Below are 19,784 nucleotides of genomic sequence, written 5' to 3' on the forward strand. Positions count from 1 at the left end.
GTTGAAAGGAGTGAGAGATATGTTAGTTGTAATTTTGATAGATGCAGAATTTTTGGCTGACAGTGGAGCCATCAGTTGAGAATTTTGATGTTAATGGCTTTTTCTAATGAAATTGAGGTGAGATTCATTCAGAATTAGTTCACTTTTTTTTTTCTTAGGGGAGACAACCTAAAAAAATAAAAAATAAATTAAATAGATATTTTGGTTTAGACTGTTTGATTATTAATATTTTTATACTCAAACTTCCACATTCTTTTGTATAAAAACGATAGATGCTTCGTTCCAGTTGTTACACCTGTAATAGTGATAAACCTAAATTCTTATCTTGAATGTTTTTCGCAGATACTTTGTGGCACATTTTATAAACTTTATTAAATAAAACAACTTTGACGATTCCATTTGTAGCTCACAAGTTGTCGTCCGGAGTGGACGTGATCGTTGCGCAATGCTCAATAAAAGCAACATTTATGAGTTTTTTCTCATTTTTTAAATAATATTTTCATATTGTGAACGGAGTGCGTGAAAGTTTTTGGTATCGTAAGGGAAGGGTAATCAACTATAACCTAACTATGAGTATTTCAATGATTTAGAATTAGTACATAAACCCTGAGATGGTTCTTGTCGAAACTGGTTGGAAAAAGTGTACCAATAAAAAGAGATTAAAACTAAGTTGTTTTATTTTATAAAGTATTTATAAACCATGTTATCCATCCGTAGAGTGAATAAACCAGTGTCTGATACAATGAATAATAAAGTAAAAATCTAAAGAAAAAATGATTTTCGAATACTGTACTACTACTCCTACTACCATCACGCCGTTTTCCCGCAGGAGTCGGCAGAAATGATGGAACGCCACACTCTTCTATCCTGACACACTCCTCGCTTTCCTCGAATACTATTATCATATTTCTTTTCCTCGAATACTGTAATATTGAACACTCTCCTTATCATTCATCGTTCGCTTTCTGTAATACCACTTTTATATTTTATTATTACTGTAATATTTCTGTTTTATAATATCCACTTATAAAATAGCGCTGTGGAAGAAAAAGATCCGAATCATTCAACTTCCTTCTTCATTCTATCGCCTTTTTATCACGCTTTTGATTTTTACTTTTGCCACCGCACCGCGAGCCGTGTCCGAAGGTGCAACATCCGACACGCGATCCTCTTGCCTCTCCCTTTCTCTCGCTGTCTCCTCTCTCGGCCGACCGAGACGAAGAGATGGACGTAGGTCGCCGATTCGCCGTCACGTTACGTTAAATTCCCCCATCACGTGAATTATTATTGTGCAGTCGGTACCGCTACCTTAAATTATGAAGTATTTCATAGTGTAAATTGTTATCTTGCACCGTGCAAAATCGTGATGATTGTTTTTCGTAACAGTAACTAAGTTAAGATTATGATTTGTATTAGTGCTTATTTTCCATCAAGAACAGCGCTTTTTAGTTAGTACGCCGTGAGAAGAAACTCAAAGTTACTTTTAAATATTTTTACAAAAAGGTTAGTAATATTAGTAATATATAACCACTCATCGAGATTTTATGTCTATCGGTTTCGAGACGTACCCGTCTCTTCGTCAGGACATTTACTATAAAAACTTGTAAACAACACTACATAGAACTATTCACACACTTTTTTACCAAGCCTCACTTTTTGTACTTTTTATTCACACATTAATAACTACATAAAATGTTGATCCCATGCGATTTTTGTCGACCAGACGACCAACAAGCACTAGGAATTGCAGAACAATTATGCACTAAGCGCCGAGGTCTGACATGCACTAATATTGAGAAAATGAAAGTGTCTACATACAGTTTTCACTATTTTTTTCATGTCAGATGGGCATTAAGAAGCAATTAATATCTATACTTCAAATAAATTAATTTGCCAACCATCAGGCTGATTGTATCTTAACATTCTTCTTCTTCTTATTTAGCCTACTTGTGTCCACTGCTGGATATAGGCTTCTTCTGTATCCTTCCATTTTTACGGTCTGTTGCTGTTTGCAGCCAATTTTCACCCCCCCACAGCGGCTATATCGTTACAACATATTTTTTAACATAGAAAGGATATATTGTCAAACTACTCTGCATTGCTGGCATTTTATTAATGTTTGAATATTGTTTTAAAAATTGTTATATTTTAATTTATTAAATAGACATTTCTTCTTGCTTGTCAAATTCGTTTTCTGTTATATATGTTGAGCTGTGCCTCTCCAAACACGATACTAAGCTCTTATGCCTGGAGAAGGACTTAATTTAATTTCTCACCTATGATTATGGTAGCATTTAACCCTATCCTACATTAAGCCCTCATAGGAATTCTTAAAAATAGCTTAGTTAAAAGATCCGCTAAATTATTTAAAAAATCTGCTTATATTACAAATTATTTTTTTAATACTTGCTTTATCACTAAAAATAGTTTTGTTGTACAAATAACAGCCATAAGAGTAAAACTCGTTACTTTTCCAAACGATGTAACGAAGTACCATTGTGCCCAGAGTTTTTGGAAGATTTCCATTCGCACATATAAAATCTGTTCGTTACTCATATTTTAGTTTTGATATTTACAGACATGATATTGTTGGCATAATTTAAAAGGCTTGTTACAAAACGTATCACTAATAATGCATCGGAAATATCAAAGTTTCGTGATTGACGTGGAAATTGAGATAAATTTGTATTGTTTCGTGAGGAAATAGAAGACGAGTGCCGTGTAATCTACTTAACCCTGATGGAACCGAGAAAAAAGTACTCCAATTAATTTTTATAATGAACTTAAACCGAGTTGTGGTACCATGGGTTTTTGCGTTCTGATTAAAAATATAGCTTCCGCCTCCGTACTGTAATGGCTACCGTACTGGAGGTCCCGGGTTCGATTCCCGGGAGGGAGGGGTTCAAATAAATATCAGTGATTTTTCACTCTAATATTTGTTCAATATTAATTACCCTTTCTTCACCATACCTTTCTTCTGATACCTTTTCTTCATGTGTTAACGATCAAGATAACACTGCGTTTATATAATGCAGTGCTATATGCACCATCGGGTGCGGATAAGGGTTTAAAGAAGAAGGTTAAAATTAAATTTTATAGATTTTCGAAAACTTTGCTTATTTTTTTCGCAACATTTTCAAACACCATATGTTTCATACGGTGTTTGAAAATAACGCAAAATGCTTCGAAACACGTGTCACAATAGATTTTACGAAATAGTGTTATTTACCAAGCAAAATTAAAATTGAAAATAAGCTAATAGATACGCAGAAGAGTGGGATCAATTCGTATTTATTAGGTGAAATTTAAATTAAGAATGGATTGATATTATTACCACAAAGCGACTGCTGAATCAATTATTAAAAAATGTTTATTTTCAATCAAGACTCCGTAGGGAGTATTAAATTTAAATGTATGTCTCTTTAAAAAAAAAACAAACTAACAAATAGTGTAAAACATGTCCGCTTTGTTTATTCCGATGGTGCGGCGGTGTTTAGCCGTTTGCGGGTTAGCTTTCGGGAGTGATGGATGGAACAAAAATAATTACAGCTATAAGTGTCAGCCCATTAAAGTGCCCGTAATGATACGTTAATGGTCCCTAAATGTGTACACCATTTAGTGCTGTTTTTGCTTCCTTCTGCCAGTCTACTGTTTAGTCTCTTGCGTTTAAGGAATTCGTTGATTCCTTACATTTATAAGATTAGACTTCTTCTGTCTCTTAACCCTTTTAGTGACAGAAGTCTGTAAAATATTATTGAATAGTAAAATATATTTTTAAAAAATTGTTTGTGTCCAAATACTTGTTCACAGCTCTGGATTATCTCCAATTAGGAGTTATTAACTCTTTATACTTCGCTCACTCCTTTCAAGAACGTCATAAATCAAAAATCGTCAATTTTCAGTTCAGCATATTTTCGGAATGCCCAGAAAATGTACTATATCCCAGAAAAAAGGCATATTTTTAACTTAATATTTACCCGCTACATGGCAGAAAGTGTTATTTTTGCAATTTGAAGAAAATGTATTGTTCAATTATTTTTTGAAATAAACCTAATATTTTTCAAATGGAGAAAAAAATCTTCAGGTTTTACCTGAAAAGATCTGTTGCGTAGTAAAAAGTTTTCTAAGTGGCTAGATATTTATTTTTAAAACATTGTATTATATTTTTTAACTTTAAAAACGTTCTCCTGAAAAATCAAATTTTTTGATTTATGACGTTCTTGAAAGGAGGGAGCGACTTATTCACAAATAAATAAGAGTTAATATAAATAATTTAAAAATAATTATTTATATTAACTCTTATTTATTTGTGGATAAGTATTTTAGGTGTGTCCAAATCCTTGTTTATTCACTTAGTAATTATTTTCAATAATTCCCTAGTAGAGAAACAAAATGTTGTGAAATATAATTATTTCATTAATTGATTCTGCATCAATCCATTTTTAAATTAAATTGTATTTGTTAAAAAAAAACATAATTTTACTTTCCATCCATCTTTACATTAAATTTTACTTTGTTTTAAAAAAAAACATTATGATACCTTCCCAACTGCAAGAATAATTTCCTACTTTATTTTTAAAAAAATATACATTTTAATGTAAATTTTAATGTAGTTCAATGTATTTGTAAATGTATTTCAATTTATTTCAATACATACATTTCAATGTGGGTGAAAATTTTGGATAAAAATGGCCGCTACCAAGTAACATAACCCATTGCATGTAAACATATTGAGCTTACTGTTTTTTAAGCAAAATATGTCCTCTTTACATATATCAGTGTATTCACTGGGTCGTAGCACCGTGTGAAAACTTTTATTTTTACAATTTATGTTTTTTACCCGCGTATGCAATATACATCATATGTAGTGGAATGAAATTTGTAAATAAAACTGTATTTTATACGTTTGTCTACAACTACAGTCTGTTCACACTTATTTTACCTTTAGTTTTTTTTTATTATTATTATTTATTTGGCACAATTAATTATTTAAAAATATGTTCACAGTTATTTTACCTCTAGTTCTTCTAATTTTTTAAAATTATTTATACTGCCAAATAAAGGATTTAAAAAAAACTAGAGGTTAAATAACTGTGAACATACTACATATTTTATTACCTAATATTTTACATATTTTTATTACCAAAGCGCCCTTAAGAGGGGCCCTGTAATGGTGGCCGAAACGTCGGAAAAAAAGATTGACATGTGCCATAATAGTACAGATTTTTTTTGCAGTTCTTCAGTTATTCTAACATTATTTTTTAGATTTTTTTTTTAAATCACTATTTTAAAGGTGATCATCAAACAAATATATGATAGCACACCGATTTCATTTATTACATTCATAATCTAAAATTGTAAAAAAATATTAATTATTCAAAATTGTGGCAAAAAATACCCGATTTGAAATAAATGAAACTTTACAGTATTCCGATTTCTGACCTGACGTCCCCACTTTTTAGTATTTGAAATACTTGATCATGCTTATTTTTCTTCGGTCTTTCTCTACTTCTGTTTTCAACAACATTTCCTTCATATATTTGTTTTAATGTTCTTTCTCCACTTATTCGATTCACATGCCCAAACCGTCTCATTACACTTCTTCCTTAATTTTATTGATAATGCTTATCTCCGCCTTGCGTTCTTTCCTTATTTAATATGTACAGTGTATACACATTTGTATGAGTGGTTGCTTTTCGACTACATTCAGTCTACTGTCATCCATGTTTTGCCAACTCCATGCTTCACTTCCATACATTATCGTTGGAACCATGACACCATTGTGCACTGCAAATTTAGCTTTCGCTGATTTTATGGTGGTTTTATTTGCTATATTTGTGTAACTGATTTCGGTTCCATTCACTCTGTTCCCAGCATCTCCTTGCAATATGTTATATAATATCGCCAATTGATTATTTAATAATAATACACTAATTTTTTTGTATTTTTAGATTAAATCGTTATTTTAGAAAATAACGATTTAAATCATTATTAGAGGTCATTTTCCTATCGACGTACGGAGGCGCTTTCGAAGGCCGTTGGAGGCCAAGTCCAGTTTTTATGCAAGTCTTATTCAGCACAAATCGAACTACATTTCAGCTATTTGTTATGCCGGCATAACAGCCCACGTGGTCATAACTTCCGCATCGAGAGTTTTGCATTTTCGTTCCACATTATTAGCGAGTATTGATACTCTTGTTTTAAAATGTTTATTTCATAAATATCATAAAATAAACTAATAAATCTAAGCCAAATGTCCCAAAACGGCATTTGAAGTGTCTTACCTAAACCTCACTGTCAGATTAAAATAAAAAAGACTTTTCATCAAAGTGAAGATTATTTTTTGACATCTGGGCATTTACGGGGCTGTCGTCAGCCAGACTTCCATATTCTTCTTCATCTTTGATGAGATGTCAAAAATAATATGAAAAATAACCACTATAATTGGAGATAATCCAGATTTGTGAACAAGAATTTGGACACACTCAAAATGTTGTAAAGTGAAGATTGCTCCTAATTTTATAAAAATGGGTACGTAGCATGCGTTAAATCGCAACTTAATTTTCTCTAAATCCAGGTAACATTTTAATTCATTGATTTTTTCTTAAAACACCGTTTATGCATTGATAAAATAAGTTTTTCTTTTAAATAATTATATGGTTTTTAAAAGAAAGGAGTTATTGAAATGAAAGGGGCTAAAAAAATGTGTATATATATTCTAAATGTGGGGACTGACCAGAGCATTTCGTCGTAACGTAACATTCGCGGCGAGCATCCGACATCGGATGGAGTACTCGGAACGAACTCAGCTCGCTGTACTGACTATACGAATGCTCGCATCGTAACGTGTTACGTATCGACAAAATGACTCCCACCTTAAAAAAAAACAAAAAATATCCAATATACATTGACATGTGACATCTCCGGTGGTCGCCGGGCGAATGAAGCGACTTACCGAATACTGAGCCTTAATTTTAAGTATGGACTTAATATATAAAACTGTCGTTGTTTCTGATTAAAAATTCCTTACAATAATTGATGATCCAATAACTAATGAAAACTTGTTATATTGCTCGCACAAGATCCATATCTGATAGCTCGCCTGACCAAATCGATTAACGCGAGTGCGGAAAACAAATTGATTTGTCTATTCCGCATAAACAGCATAACATTACAAAGTACTCTCTACTTACTCCCACCACCCACCATGAGGTCTCGTAGCCTGTGGGCGAGGAAATCTGCCTGCTTCGATATAATCGACGTAACTATCGACTAACATTTTGTAGATTGGTTTCCAGGAATTACATTCTTAATGAGAAACATAATAAGATAAAATGACGAAGAAAAAAGATATTTTATGGACACGTTTTCTCGTGGTGTTTTACTCCCACACTGCAGGTGCATAGAAAATTTTAATTGATTACTTTAAATACTTCGAAATGAAGGATTTATTCGTATGAATAAAATTATCTAAGTGATTAAATTGTGTTAATGGTCCAGTCGGAATTTGAATAAAAATTTGACAAAATTTTGACCAAGCAATTCCAAAAAAAATTCTAAAACTTGGGTATCAAATATTTTAATTACCCACCTACGGATATTAAAAAAGTAGAAAATATTAAAATACTTTCCTATTATACATGAAAACAAGAAAAAATTATACAAAGAAAAAAACACTATTAATCCTTAGTTGAGTACAATATAAGTTTAAATATTTAGTACAAGTCCCTCTCCAAGCACAAGAGTTAGTCTCTGTTTTGGAGAGGTACAGTGTAGTTAGTACAAGATATGTGTAGCTAATGAATTAAATTATGATATTTTTTGTTACTCTCTTCAAAAACTCTTAAACAAAAAACAACAAAATAATATGCGTAATTAATATGTAATGTGCTTTTTCCAAAGGTTTAGCAATATTGAATCCAAGGAATTTAACGTACCAAATTGTAGCATTGAAAACATATATATCGTTAAAATATGTACAATCTCGAAGGTTGTACTGCATCATTTTAAAAACGTAAACGAATTGATTATTGCCGTTTTTCTCTAGAATTTAGTTGATAGGTGTAATAATTGAAAAGTTATATTTGTAATATTCATCGATTTTTCAGGAATTTCAGCAATGAGTCGATATACCCCTTTGATAAATATCTTAATTTAATCAACTACTGTTATCAACTCGTAAATTTTTCATCTCAAAAGGTTCTTTGCGCATTGTTAAAATAAGTGTTGTTAGAGCAACCTTCATTAAAAATGTTATTAAAAATAAATTACACGCAGGCGCTAGGCAACTCTCGTAATTCCGAGATGCACTCTTGAGGCGTCTGAAAATTGTTTACTTCGTGTCGCAACTCGCAACCGTCCACAGAACTATGCGATGTGATGAATCTCTAGTCATTATCATTAGAATTTTGTCGAGTCATATCGGTTAATGAACCTTTCTCCGCGCCCGGCTATTCATTACTTGGAGGGTGTATTCCACGCGCAGGAGTCGAGTGACGGTCTCTCCTTGTCTAGCGTCAGTCTCCTCTCTCCAACCGTGCAAACATTCACTTGTTTGTTTATCTCGTTACATAATGTATGACAGTAAAATATGTTGTGTATCAATCCCGTGGCACTTATAGAGAATTTATTTATTTAAAAAAAATAAACACTTGTAATACCATAAACCACTTAATGAGTTTTATTTTTATTATACACGACTAGTTTCAAAAACTTATAGATGTTTTCATCTACAAGTGAAAATTAAAACTTTTATTTCATTACGGACGACTACCCACGATCAGTTTTTGTAATTACCTGTTGATGAGAACAACTGTGGTTTTCAAAACTATTCGTGTGTAATGAAATAAAACTCAATAAGTTATATTATACAAGTGTTTAATTTTTAAAATAATCAACATGTCATTCCACAACGTTAATGCCGAATAAATAAATAACATATTTAAATCTCAGCTTTTGATTCTTTAAATAATCATTTAACTAGCTGTACCCGGCCACGCGTTGCTGTGACTAGGTCCGGTTGAATGGAAATAAAATAAAGAAAAACATTTCGGGTTCTTATAAATTCTTAAATCTGAAAAAAACTGAGAAACCTGAAAAAACACATCTTGCGAAGGTTTTTTTAATTTTTGAAATAATAGTATTCCATCGATATTTCGAAAAAAATCGTGTCGACTCTGGTTTAAAGTTGCAGATATTATTGATGTTCGAATGGTGATACTGTATAAGGAAAAATGCAAGGCCGAGATAAGCATTAGCTATAAAATTATGAAAAAAAGTATGTTGAGATGGTTTGAGCATGTGAATCAGAGAATTGTGGACTGATCTGTCTAATTTATGATGACCAAATGAGCATCACCGCATTCCTGTAATCTATGGTCACTCTCGTTTTTGGCATTTTAAATATTTGTCAGACTGAAATAAATAAATGTTAATAAATGACCACCAAAGAGATGGGTCGATAGCTGGGAATCGACATCGCAGGAGGCTAATCCCTCTTAAAAATAGGCCACAAGGCCTACAACAAGATGAAGAAGAAGTAGAAGAATATTATTAATATTTAAAGCATTTACTTTGTGGTTAGTCATTTTTACTTATTTATTTTTACAAAAATGTTAATAATATTAGTATATAACCACTCACCGAGATTTTCATGTCTTCCCGTTTTCGAGACGTACCCGTCTCTTCGTCAGGACAATCACTAACACAGCATGCACAAAATACTACATACTAATATTATTAACATTTTTGTAAAAAAAATAAATAAGAAGAATAATAAATACAAAGTAAATCCCTTTCTAACATCATCCTCCTCTCTCCACATTTACTTGTTCTTTTGTTACTCGTACTGATTGTTGGTCATGTTACGCAACAGTATCATGTTATCACCGCAGTGTTCTGTATCGCCCACCAGTCGGTCATACTCCATAGATTATGTTAAGAGAGATGCCTTATCATTATCTCTATTTGCACCATCATCGTTTACGAAACGCTCGGATGGTCCGTACCAGTTTTGCTGACGTTTCCATTAAAACCACGATGCGGTCCAAAATCTCTCTGTCTCGTTTGGATGTATGATGTAACATCAGATGATTGATGTACATTTTCCGTATTTCCACTTTGATTATACAATATTATGGATTGTATACTGCATCGATATTAAATAATATTCAGATACATCATGACTTTTATCTTCTTTTTTTCCATTGCATTTTAAATACTGTATATCAGCGGACGTGGTCAATTACCCCAGATGGGGTAAAAATGAATTTTTTGGGGTAACAAGGAAATTTTTCTGGTTTGGTATTTTATAAACGTGTCATTATTTTTACAAATTTAAACAATTCAGAAATTTATTATTAGATTAAAACCAATATTTTTAGCTTTTCCACTTTTTTATTTGACCAGCGACCGGGTTTCGTCGTTACCGACATCATCAGACATCACCAGTCTGATGATGTCGGTAACGACGAAACCCGGTCGCTGGTCAAATAAAAAAGTGGAAAAGCTAAAAATATTGGTTTTAATCTAATAATAAATTAAAAATGCAATTTCATCACGAAGTGTCAGTGGATAATATAAATCTATTAAAAAATTCAGAAATTGATTAAACGCTGAAGACTATTCAAATTGCTCTTACATAAAAAAGTCCCAATTTTTAAGTAATTGTATCAAACATAAAGCAACATCATTTCTCCAAAAACTGAAGAGGAAACCTAAAAAACCTGAATTTTCGTTTGATCGAATTTGCGAATTTTATTTTATTTGTCTATAACATACTTTATTATATTTACTTAAGTTTTATTTTAAATATACATTGATTGTTTTCTTTTCGAAGTGGGGGGAGGGGGTATTATCGTCTTACGCAAAAATATTTTGGGGTAATGGTTTAAAAAGTTCCACGACCCCTGCTGTATTATACTCGTATTATATGAAAAATGTAAAACTCCTTGTTCACAAATTCTGGGTTAGTCTCCATTGAGGAGATAGCTATTTATATTGATATCTTAACACAGATGATGAAGAATATGGAAGTCATATACCAAGGTGGTTTAAGTGATCACTTTATACACGTGTGAAATTCACCATTCTACCCAAGATTGACAACCGCACTTCTCGATTTTCGGATGTTGGATTTATACTTCATTGACACCATCTTGTTCGTGCTACTTCGGCATTTTACATTACACATTTTATGATTTTACGAAGCAGCGTTGAAGTAGTATATTACGAAAATGATTTTCTGACTTACCATGCGGTATAACCACAGTGAGCCAAACATTTTTGGGATGTGGGTACATTTTTAGGACGCGTGTCTAAGGTTCACCATCCCCGTATAGTACGTTGTCACTCGTAATATAAAGTGAAGTAGGATTGTGTAGTGTAAACACAAACATTACGCGCGTAAAACATGACGTGCAAGATAATGCAACACAGACAGGTAAACACGGACTTGAATTAGTGCACGTGTTTACATACACGTGTTTGTGTATCCACTGATAAAAAGGATTCCAGTGTTCGTCGAAAAGGAAACGCGAGTGTTTTTGCCTAGAATTTCACTCATGAATTACATTAAATTATAGTAACTTTAAACATAAAGAGTAAATCCACTGACGAGTAGGCATAGGCTATGAAACTTAAAAAGTTGAAGCCTGAGTAGGGTCATGATAAGCGGTGTTGCATAAGCCGTAGTTAGATTTCAGAGTCACTTCGACGTTAGGTAATTTAAAAAAATCGAAAAGGAAGCTTTTCTATCCTTACGCGGCCTTCAAAACAACACTACAACATTTTAAGTGTGTCCGAAAACTAGTTCACATATCTGGATCATTCAAGTTTGATCAATATATCTGAAAGTTTCAAGAATTCGAGTAGTGCGGTTATCAATTGTGCGTAGAATTGGCGAATGTTTCGCGTGTGTAAAGTGATCACTTAAACCAGCCTATGACGGCCTAGATTTCCATATTTTTCTTCATCTATGTTGAGATGTCAAAAGATAATGTAGAAATTAACACTAGCTAAAATTTCAGAACTTTATGATCGATATAGAAATTTTAAAATATTACACAGTTTATAAAGCGATCACTTTAGCAAGCCTATGCAATAAAAATATTTCGAATTGAAAAAAATAAATTCATAATTTAAATGTAAAGTAGTGTGGTGATCAGCTCGCTCGGCTACCGTACTGGAGGCCATGGATTCGATTCCCAGGGAGGGGTCAAATGAATTTAAGTGATTTTTTCACTCTAATATTTATTTAATATTACCCTGGATTAGTGCCTGAGGCGGAGGACTGATCACCTTTCCTTCATGTGTTAACGATCCAGACAACACTTCTTTTATATGATGCAGTGCCCTATGCACCATAGGGGGCGTATGAAGGTTTAAAAATGCGTTTAGCTTCATCGTTTTTCAGAGTATGACCGCAATCCTAAAATAATGTTCAGAAAGAAGGGTGGATTTTTGGGTGGGAGTTCTTGGTTGTTAGTAAGCTACCACCATCGCTTACTCGGTCATGAAGAGTCGCAAACAACGTACAACGCGTCGCTGACTAAGCGCTTTTCTAGAATTAGATTCAGAAAAAAGGGTGGATACTTGGGTGGGGATATCTTGGTTGTTAGTTAGCATCCATCGTTTTCTTGGTCGTGAAAAGTCCCTTACAACGCATCGCTGATTGAGCGCATTCCTAGAATTAGGTTCAGAAAGAAGGGTGGATTTTGGGGTGGGAAGATCTTGGTCGTTAGTCAGCTACCACCATCGCTTACTCGGTCGTGAAGAGTCCCGACAACGCGTCGCTGATTGAGCGCTTTCATTCCGTCCCATTTCCTCCACGGATTGGATCAATCGGCGCGCCGAATGCGCCGTGACGGGAGCCCGATTATCTCCGATTAACCGGCATCTATTCAATCAAATGAGCTGTCAATTGATTCAGCGCAGCGCTCGACCAGATCTCCAGCCTAGATGTCTGGTCTAGACAACGGAGATGGATTAATTGACGATTTAGATGACGGTAGTTGAGAAAACTTGATTAAGTTGATCGGTCTATTTACTATGCCCTTTTTTTTTAGTCTTGTTTTGCTTAGAAAGGTAAACAAGAGAAATTCGTTAATAATAATTCCGATGATATCTTGGTATCTATGCGAATACATATACTTAAAAAAAAACACATTTATTTATATAAAGGTGATTTTTTTAATAGAATTTTGGTTTCTAAACTGGCAACATTGTTTCTGCAGACTGTCAATTTGACAGTTGACAGTTGATTTGTAGTCAGTATGTTTTACCATTTCAGTTCAGACAGTTGACAGTTGATTTGTAGGCAGTGCAAAAGCGCCCTAAGAGCCTGTTATTTTCCAAATAAAAGCGACTACGACAGTTCAGCGTGATCGAGTTCACGCGCACCGTGATCGCGCACCGATCCGGAGAAAGACGGACAAGTGTACAAGCCAATCATCCGTTTTTTCATGCTAACCGGACTGCCGGACAGTAAAATTCCGCGTAGCGCTCTTAGGGCGTTTGTGCACGACACGGAATAACACGGAATTTTACCGTCTGGCACGTCAGTTGCCATATAAAACGGATGCTTGGCTTGGATTGCCTTTGTCCATCTTTCTTCGGATCGGTGCGTGAACACGTTGCGCATAATAGTCGCTTTCATTTTTCAAAACCGGGCTGCCGGACGGTAAAATTCCGTGTAGTGTACAAGCGATCTTAGGATTTTTATTTATGTTGACGTTATAGATTTATTTAGTAACATGACCTATTATCGTATCCGATTCGCGAAATGAATGATATCTGCGAGTATCACGTGATTAAATCGTAGCTTACTCGGTTTTTATGAGTACAGAATCCGCCGTATCGCGTACGCGGCTTGCGCAATACATATTATTCTTGTCATGGGATAAACTTCCACAGGTATACGAATGTTCTCATTGTTGATTGATTGAGCTCGTGTTAATTTCGCTCGGGGCACAGCGCTAAAACGTATTGCGGTGAAGAAAACTATTGGACAATAGTTATTTATTATTGTTATACGTAATAGATTTTTAGTGTATTTCAATTTTGTACACGTTTCTTCACTCCGTTGGAATCTTTAATCCGTAATATTTAATATTTGTTGAATGCTATATGAAAGTGAAGCGTGGAGTTGACAAAATAAGGATGAGATTAGGCTGAATGCGATCTCTCAGACAAATGCGCGGCAAAACGATGTATGATAGATGCTCGAATGGGAAAGTATGCAAGGCTGAGATGAGCATTATTGATAAAATTAAAAAAACCTTGTGTTGAGATGGTTTGGACACGTGGAACGAATAAACGAGGAAAGAACGGTAAAAAAAAATGAGGTGAATTTAGTGAGTTAAAGCATTTCTAATACTGGAGTGTAGTCAGGTCAGGAATCGGAATAATCGGCGGGTATGTACAAAGAGATGCATAAATGTATAAGAGACAAATGATGTTTGTTTGGCGTTCTATTTTCTATCCCCACCCCTGCGGGGAAGCGGCGTGATAGCTAGTTAGTTTCTTAAATATTACTTATTAAAATTATGGGAAGTGTTTTTATTTTTATATACTTATGTATTTTTTATATTCATATATTTTTCACACCTCTAATTCATATCATTCATAATCACTCACTAGCCTTACCTAATAAAACCTCGATCAACGTATTAAAAACTTTACAAAAACCATTTTTTATTTCTTTGTTCATCCTCCAACTTCAAAATCCATTATTATGGGATTGACTTTTTTTTTTCACTCTAATATTTATTATGTAGTATCTATCATCCTGAGCTCGATACGCAGGACTACCAATTTTCCTTAATTCACAATCAAGATAACACTCCGTCTCGGCGATGCAATGCCCTATGCTCCTCTGGGTGCAGTTGAGGGTTACAAGAAGATGAAATATATAATGACAAGTTTTCTTTATACCTCCATTTATAAAGCAATTATTGATAAATGCCCTTTGAAAAAAAGTTGCCTTGGTTGCCCTTTACAATTCAGTTATTTCATCACATGCCATTTATTCACTATCAATAAGTATGTATTTTTTAACAATGTCTTCATTGTATCATATTAAAATTAAGTTTTTTTCGTGAAATTGTGTTTTATCACGATATTTTTAAATACCATTCATTCGTTTATACAGAAAATACGGGGCATTGTGCAAGTCGCTAATTGAGGATTCACGTTTTAGGCAACTAATTGGAATCTATGTAATTAAGTACATTTTTCTCCGGTTTAGTATATAAACTGAATGAAACACTGGCGAAATAGAGGAATAATATGGTGATCATGACATGCATTCGTGATGAGAATTCACGGTTCTCTAATCGCACCACTTGAATTTATATGTTCTTACATCTAATTTGTCCTCAACGACCCTTGTTTTTTCTTCTGTATCACATTGGAATGAATTTTTCCATACTTCTTCACGTCATACGATCCTGTTCCCTCTGGAATCATAAATATATGATTTCGAATTTCCAGGTTTCCACTGTATTCCATTATGCTATATGATCGAACAATTCAAGGATTCAGTCGGATTCTGCAAACGTTCTAAGATTTTTAGAGCTTAGTTCTTCAATTATAATCCCAGTTTTACTTCTTCTTCTTCTTCTTCGTTTTATAGATCCTGGAGATCCTGGGGATGTGCCTTCTTATGTTGCTCTTGGCATATCGATTGCCAGCTATCTCTCCATCTTTTCGAAGGTATTCCAGTATCGCCTTCGTTGTCGTCCCCCCACCTAACGATATCTTCCGTCTTACATATGCTCCGGATATCGGTGTTTCTTACGCGGTCTCGCAACGCGTTTCCGGTGATAGGTCGCAGAGTTCCCATCTCAGAGGTTCGAAGTCGAGATTTTGTTCTAGAAGTATCAGCCCTTGCCTCAATCCCGTAACTGGCTATTGATCGAGCACATGTTTTGTATATCTTCATTTTACTATCAATTCTCACGTGTTTCATCCTCCACGCTGAATTTCTGAGGCTTCCGGATACGTTTTACGTATCCTAGTTTTACGATATGCACGTATTACTTTCATAGGTTAAATGCCTCACTAAATTATAGTAACGAATACAGATAGATCACGCAACGTGTACTGCGCAACTCGTCATTGCTAAACTCGTAAAACCAACTTGAAATCTTCTCAATTTGCAGTACAATCAAAATATTATGTGTTGCATGTTTTATCGTTTGGCCTTTACTCACTCTAGTATGAGCATATCATGCGATTTAGTATCCATATAATTACTGTTGGTATTGCAAGAATAAGCTAAGTATCAAGGCTACGAGTAACGTTATCTTAATTATGTTATAACTATTATTTTTTCATTAATTTTGAAACGTTAGTATACAGATATGCGAGTGGTGATTAGTAATTTCTTCGTCTAAATCTGGTGTAGAAACCGAGTTGGGAAAAAATAATCCGAAATAACGTTTATATATTTTTTATTATACTTTTTTTCTATTTTTTTGTTAAATTAAATTACATTTTTTAATACAATTGAATACAATTTCTATACATTTATACATATGGCGACTTAAAATTTTAGTTTTTCTGTGCCTCTCCAAAAAAGAGACGGCGCTCTTGTGCTTGTTTACATCTTAGATTATTTTTTAAGAATAACCCGCTAAGCCTCTACTTTGAAAGGTTTGTCTGCAGGTAGGACAGTAAGGATAGTGAAGGTAAATGTGAAAAATATGTCATAAACACCCAGATCAATGTGAAATGAATATTTCTTGACCATATTTTGCAATAGGCTGGAATCGAATCTGCGACGCCAGTTTCGCAGTCGAGCGTCTACCTAACTAAGATACGGCACCTGTCCAATTGATGCGCCATTGATCAACTTAATGCAAGGTTCGCAGCAAGTTACTAAGGCAGCTATGGGATACCCAATAATTAGCCCCGTTAACATGTAAATGAACTAAAAGGCTATCAGTCGTGAGGATGGATTTGTTTTCTCGTCTTAGAAACAACTTGCTGAAAAGGGAATAATTGCCTTGCTCTCTGTTAACGGCAGAATCGTTATCCACGATGCGTTTTTCAATGAGCTAGATATTTTAAATCAGCAGACAGCACAAACGATTGGTTTAGTTGTTCGAGAGTTTAGAGATCACGATCGAGTAGGGCCAGAAACTAGTCTACTATACTTTCATTCACGAACTGAATTCAAAATAGAGAAATAAATCAATTATTTCTTCCGTTTTTTTTAAATAATTATTCCGTGTGTTGAATGATGGATTTGTGCCATTATTTCAAATATCAATTTTCCAAATGAGATATTTTCTCCGTTGGTTTTAAGTTTCGACGATTATTTCTACGGGTCTATTGGTTAATGTTGTAGCGAAGGTTAACAGAAATGTGTCTTAACTCGTCCATTTATTTTGCTTCGTCGTTTAACGATGTTAGTCAGTTTAACGCGATTGCTTTGAAATTAATATGCAATTAAGGATACAAAGAATGGGATTTAATTCATAGTTTATAATTATTTAACAATTAAGAGAAATACCATATTTAAAAAATATAACACTTGTATTAGACCACTAATTTAGTCTAACACAAGTGTTTAATTTTTGATAATCGACATGTCCTTCCACAAAATTATTGCCAAATCAATAAATAAGAAATCATCTTACTCATTCCAGTGATTAAACTTGTTAATTAATGTTACATTAAAGTGGGAGAAGTGAATCGAAATGGTGGACTTAAGTGAATGCTAACAATTTGTTATTTCGAAGTGTTTTTTGCTTCGAAATGCCGCAATACGATGACAGTTTCATCGCGGATGACAGCACTAACCAGCGACGTAACAAACGCAGCTACAGGGTGTACAAGAAGGGATGCTGCTCTTCGAACAATTCCTCAAAAGTCTCCAATCTCGGAGGACAGGGCACCTATGCACTCAAAAACAACATCAACAACTTGAAAAACAACAGGGAATTCGGTTCCAATTATACGCTAAAGGAAAACGTCAACGGAGGTGTCATATACCCCAAATCTATGAACAAAAGCTTTCCATCGCTCTTAGAAAGAGATGCTTTGTTCTTCAGTAACGACAAATACATATTTTCTCCAGATTCCAGAGATATATATTCGAAGAACAACAATTATTTCTCGTTCGGAAATGGGAAAAGTCTGGAGAACCTCGCTAGTCGTAACCATTTCGTATCCATTAAAAACAATCATTGCTTAGCTAACGGGAAGAGTCTCCAAAATTTAAACGATCACATGGTGAAGAACAATGTCGGTAAATACCAAGCCAAGACGTCTTCCGGTTATCTCGCGAGAGCCAGGTCGAGGGATCTGTCCGGCGGCTCCTCGTACGCAGTCAACGGCGCGGCCAGGGCCGATAAGGAAGGAGGGAAGCTGTGCGAAGTGACGAAGAACAAGGAGAAGGTGGCGCTGAGGCTCGCCGCGAAGATCCTGGAGTCGGGCGTCTACAGGCAACTCGGGAAGGGCCGATACGATGACAGTACCGACAGCGGCTTCGCTGACGATTCCCTGGGTATGCTTCAAACATCACTATTATTTTTTTAAATATATTTATTTAGCATAATTACAAAAATTATCGACGATTATCACAAATATAATCAATTATTTCACTCACTAATTTAATTCCAGAGAAAAAAGCAATTATTAATTATTTACGCATTAGAATTATGCAGTACATACAACCTTAAAGATTTTACATATTTTAACGATACACATGTTTTCAATGCCACTATTTCGTACATCAAATTCATAAGGTGAATTCCTCGGATTCGATATTGCTGGACCTCTCGAATAAATATATTATATAATTTATATTTGAAGCACTAACTTTGTGATTTTCCATTTTATAATTAAAATGTAACTTCGTTTTAAAATCACTATAAAATATTATACTATAGTGATTTTAAAACAGAGTTACATTTTAATTATAAAATATATTATTATAAATTTTGTATTTATTGTTTTATATTTTTTAAATTGCGTCATATATTCTTCTGTGTGTGTCATATTATCAGGTCCCCCTGACGTCGACTATCACTTGTGAGTAATTTTCCTTGTCATGGGCAGCTCTTAACAGCGCCTTGACAGTACTATTTGTTTAATATATTCCAAAAAATAGGACAATTTTATTCATTTACTAGACTTTTCTTCTTATAACGCACATATTTTGTACTAGTTACGCTTTGCCTCTCCAAAAAAAGAGACTGAGCTCTTGTGCTTCGAGAAGGACTTACATTCGATGTTAACACGTATAATAGGCATTTAAATATTTTTAAGAATTAATACAATTTCTATATAAGTAAGTGATTTTTTTCACTGTCATATTTATTCAATATTACCCTGGACTGGTACCCGAAGCGGAGGGCTGATCACCTTTCCTTCATGTGTAAACGATCAAGATAACACTGCGTTTATATGACGCAGTGCCCTATGCACCATTGGGGTGCGGATAAGGGTTTTTAAATTAAATTAAAAATACTATCTTCAATTTTTTTTATATATCATATCTGTAGAGAGGTTATTGAAATATTTGGTTCCCAAGAATTTAAAGCTTTATTGGAATTGTTTAATGTTACATTTTTTTATTATTTTAAAATCATTCTGGAATCTTTTTACATTTAAATATTTATCACCCTTAGTTGTTGAAGAATTGCTGATTCTTTGAAAATAGTTTCTTCATTAATATTTTCTATTGTGGAAATAATATTTTTTTGTGATTTTAACGATCGCATTCCAAACTGTTTACTGGTCAATAGCTGCTGTCTCTCATTATAGAATTTCTTTAT

General features: G+C 34.0%; 1 protein-coding gene across 6 annotated transcripts in view; it reads left to right on the plus strand.

Moving 5' to 3' along the window:
• Positions 1–19,784, plus strand: part of C3G (C3G guanyl-nucleotide exchange factor) — a 176,725-nt gene that overhangs the window by 81,565 nt on the left and 75,376 nt on the right. For 4 of the 6 annotated variants that reach the window (XM_088271740.1, XM_088271741.1, XM_088271742.1 and 1 more), the window contains exon 2: positions 17,652–18,511. The exons of the other annotated variants lie outside the window; for them this stretch is intronic. In XM_088271740.1, the coding sequence (XP_088127866.1) occupies positions 17,761–18,511 (751 nt within the window). In that variant the 5' untranslated portion in view covers positions 17,652–17,760. The remainder of the gene's footprint in view (positions 1–17,651; positions 18,512–19,784) is intronic. 6 annotated transcript variants of the gene reach the window in all.

The sequence above is a fragment of the Brachycentrus maculatus genome, unplaced genomic scaffold (assembly GCF_059751285.1).
Source record: "Brachycentrus maculatus isolate JH-2025_06_01 unplaced genomic scaffold, ASM5975128v1 h1tg000459l, whole genome shotgun sequence".
Lineage (NCBI taxonomy): Eukaryota > Metazoa > Arthropoda > Insecta > Trichoptera > Brachycentridae > Brachycentrus > Brachycentrus maculatus.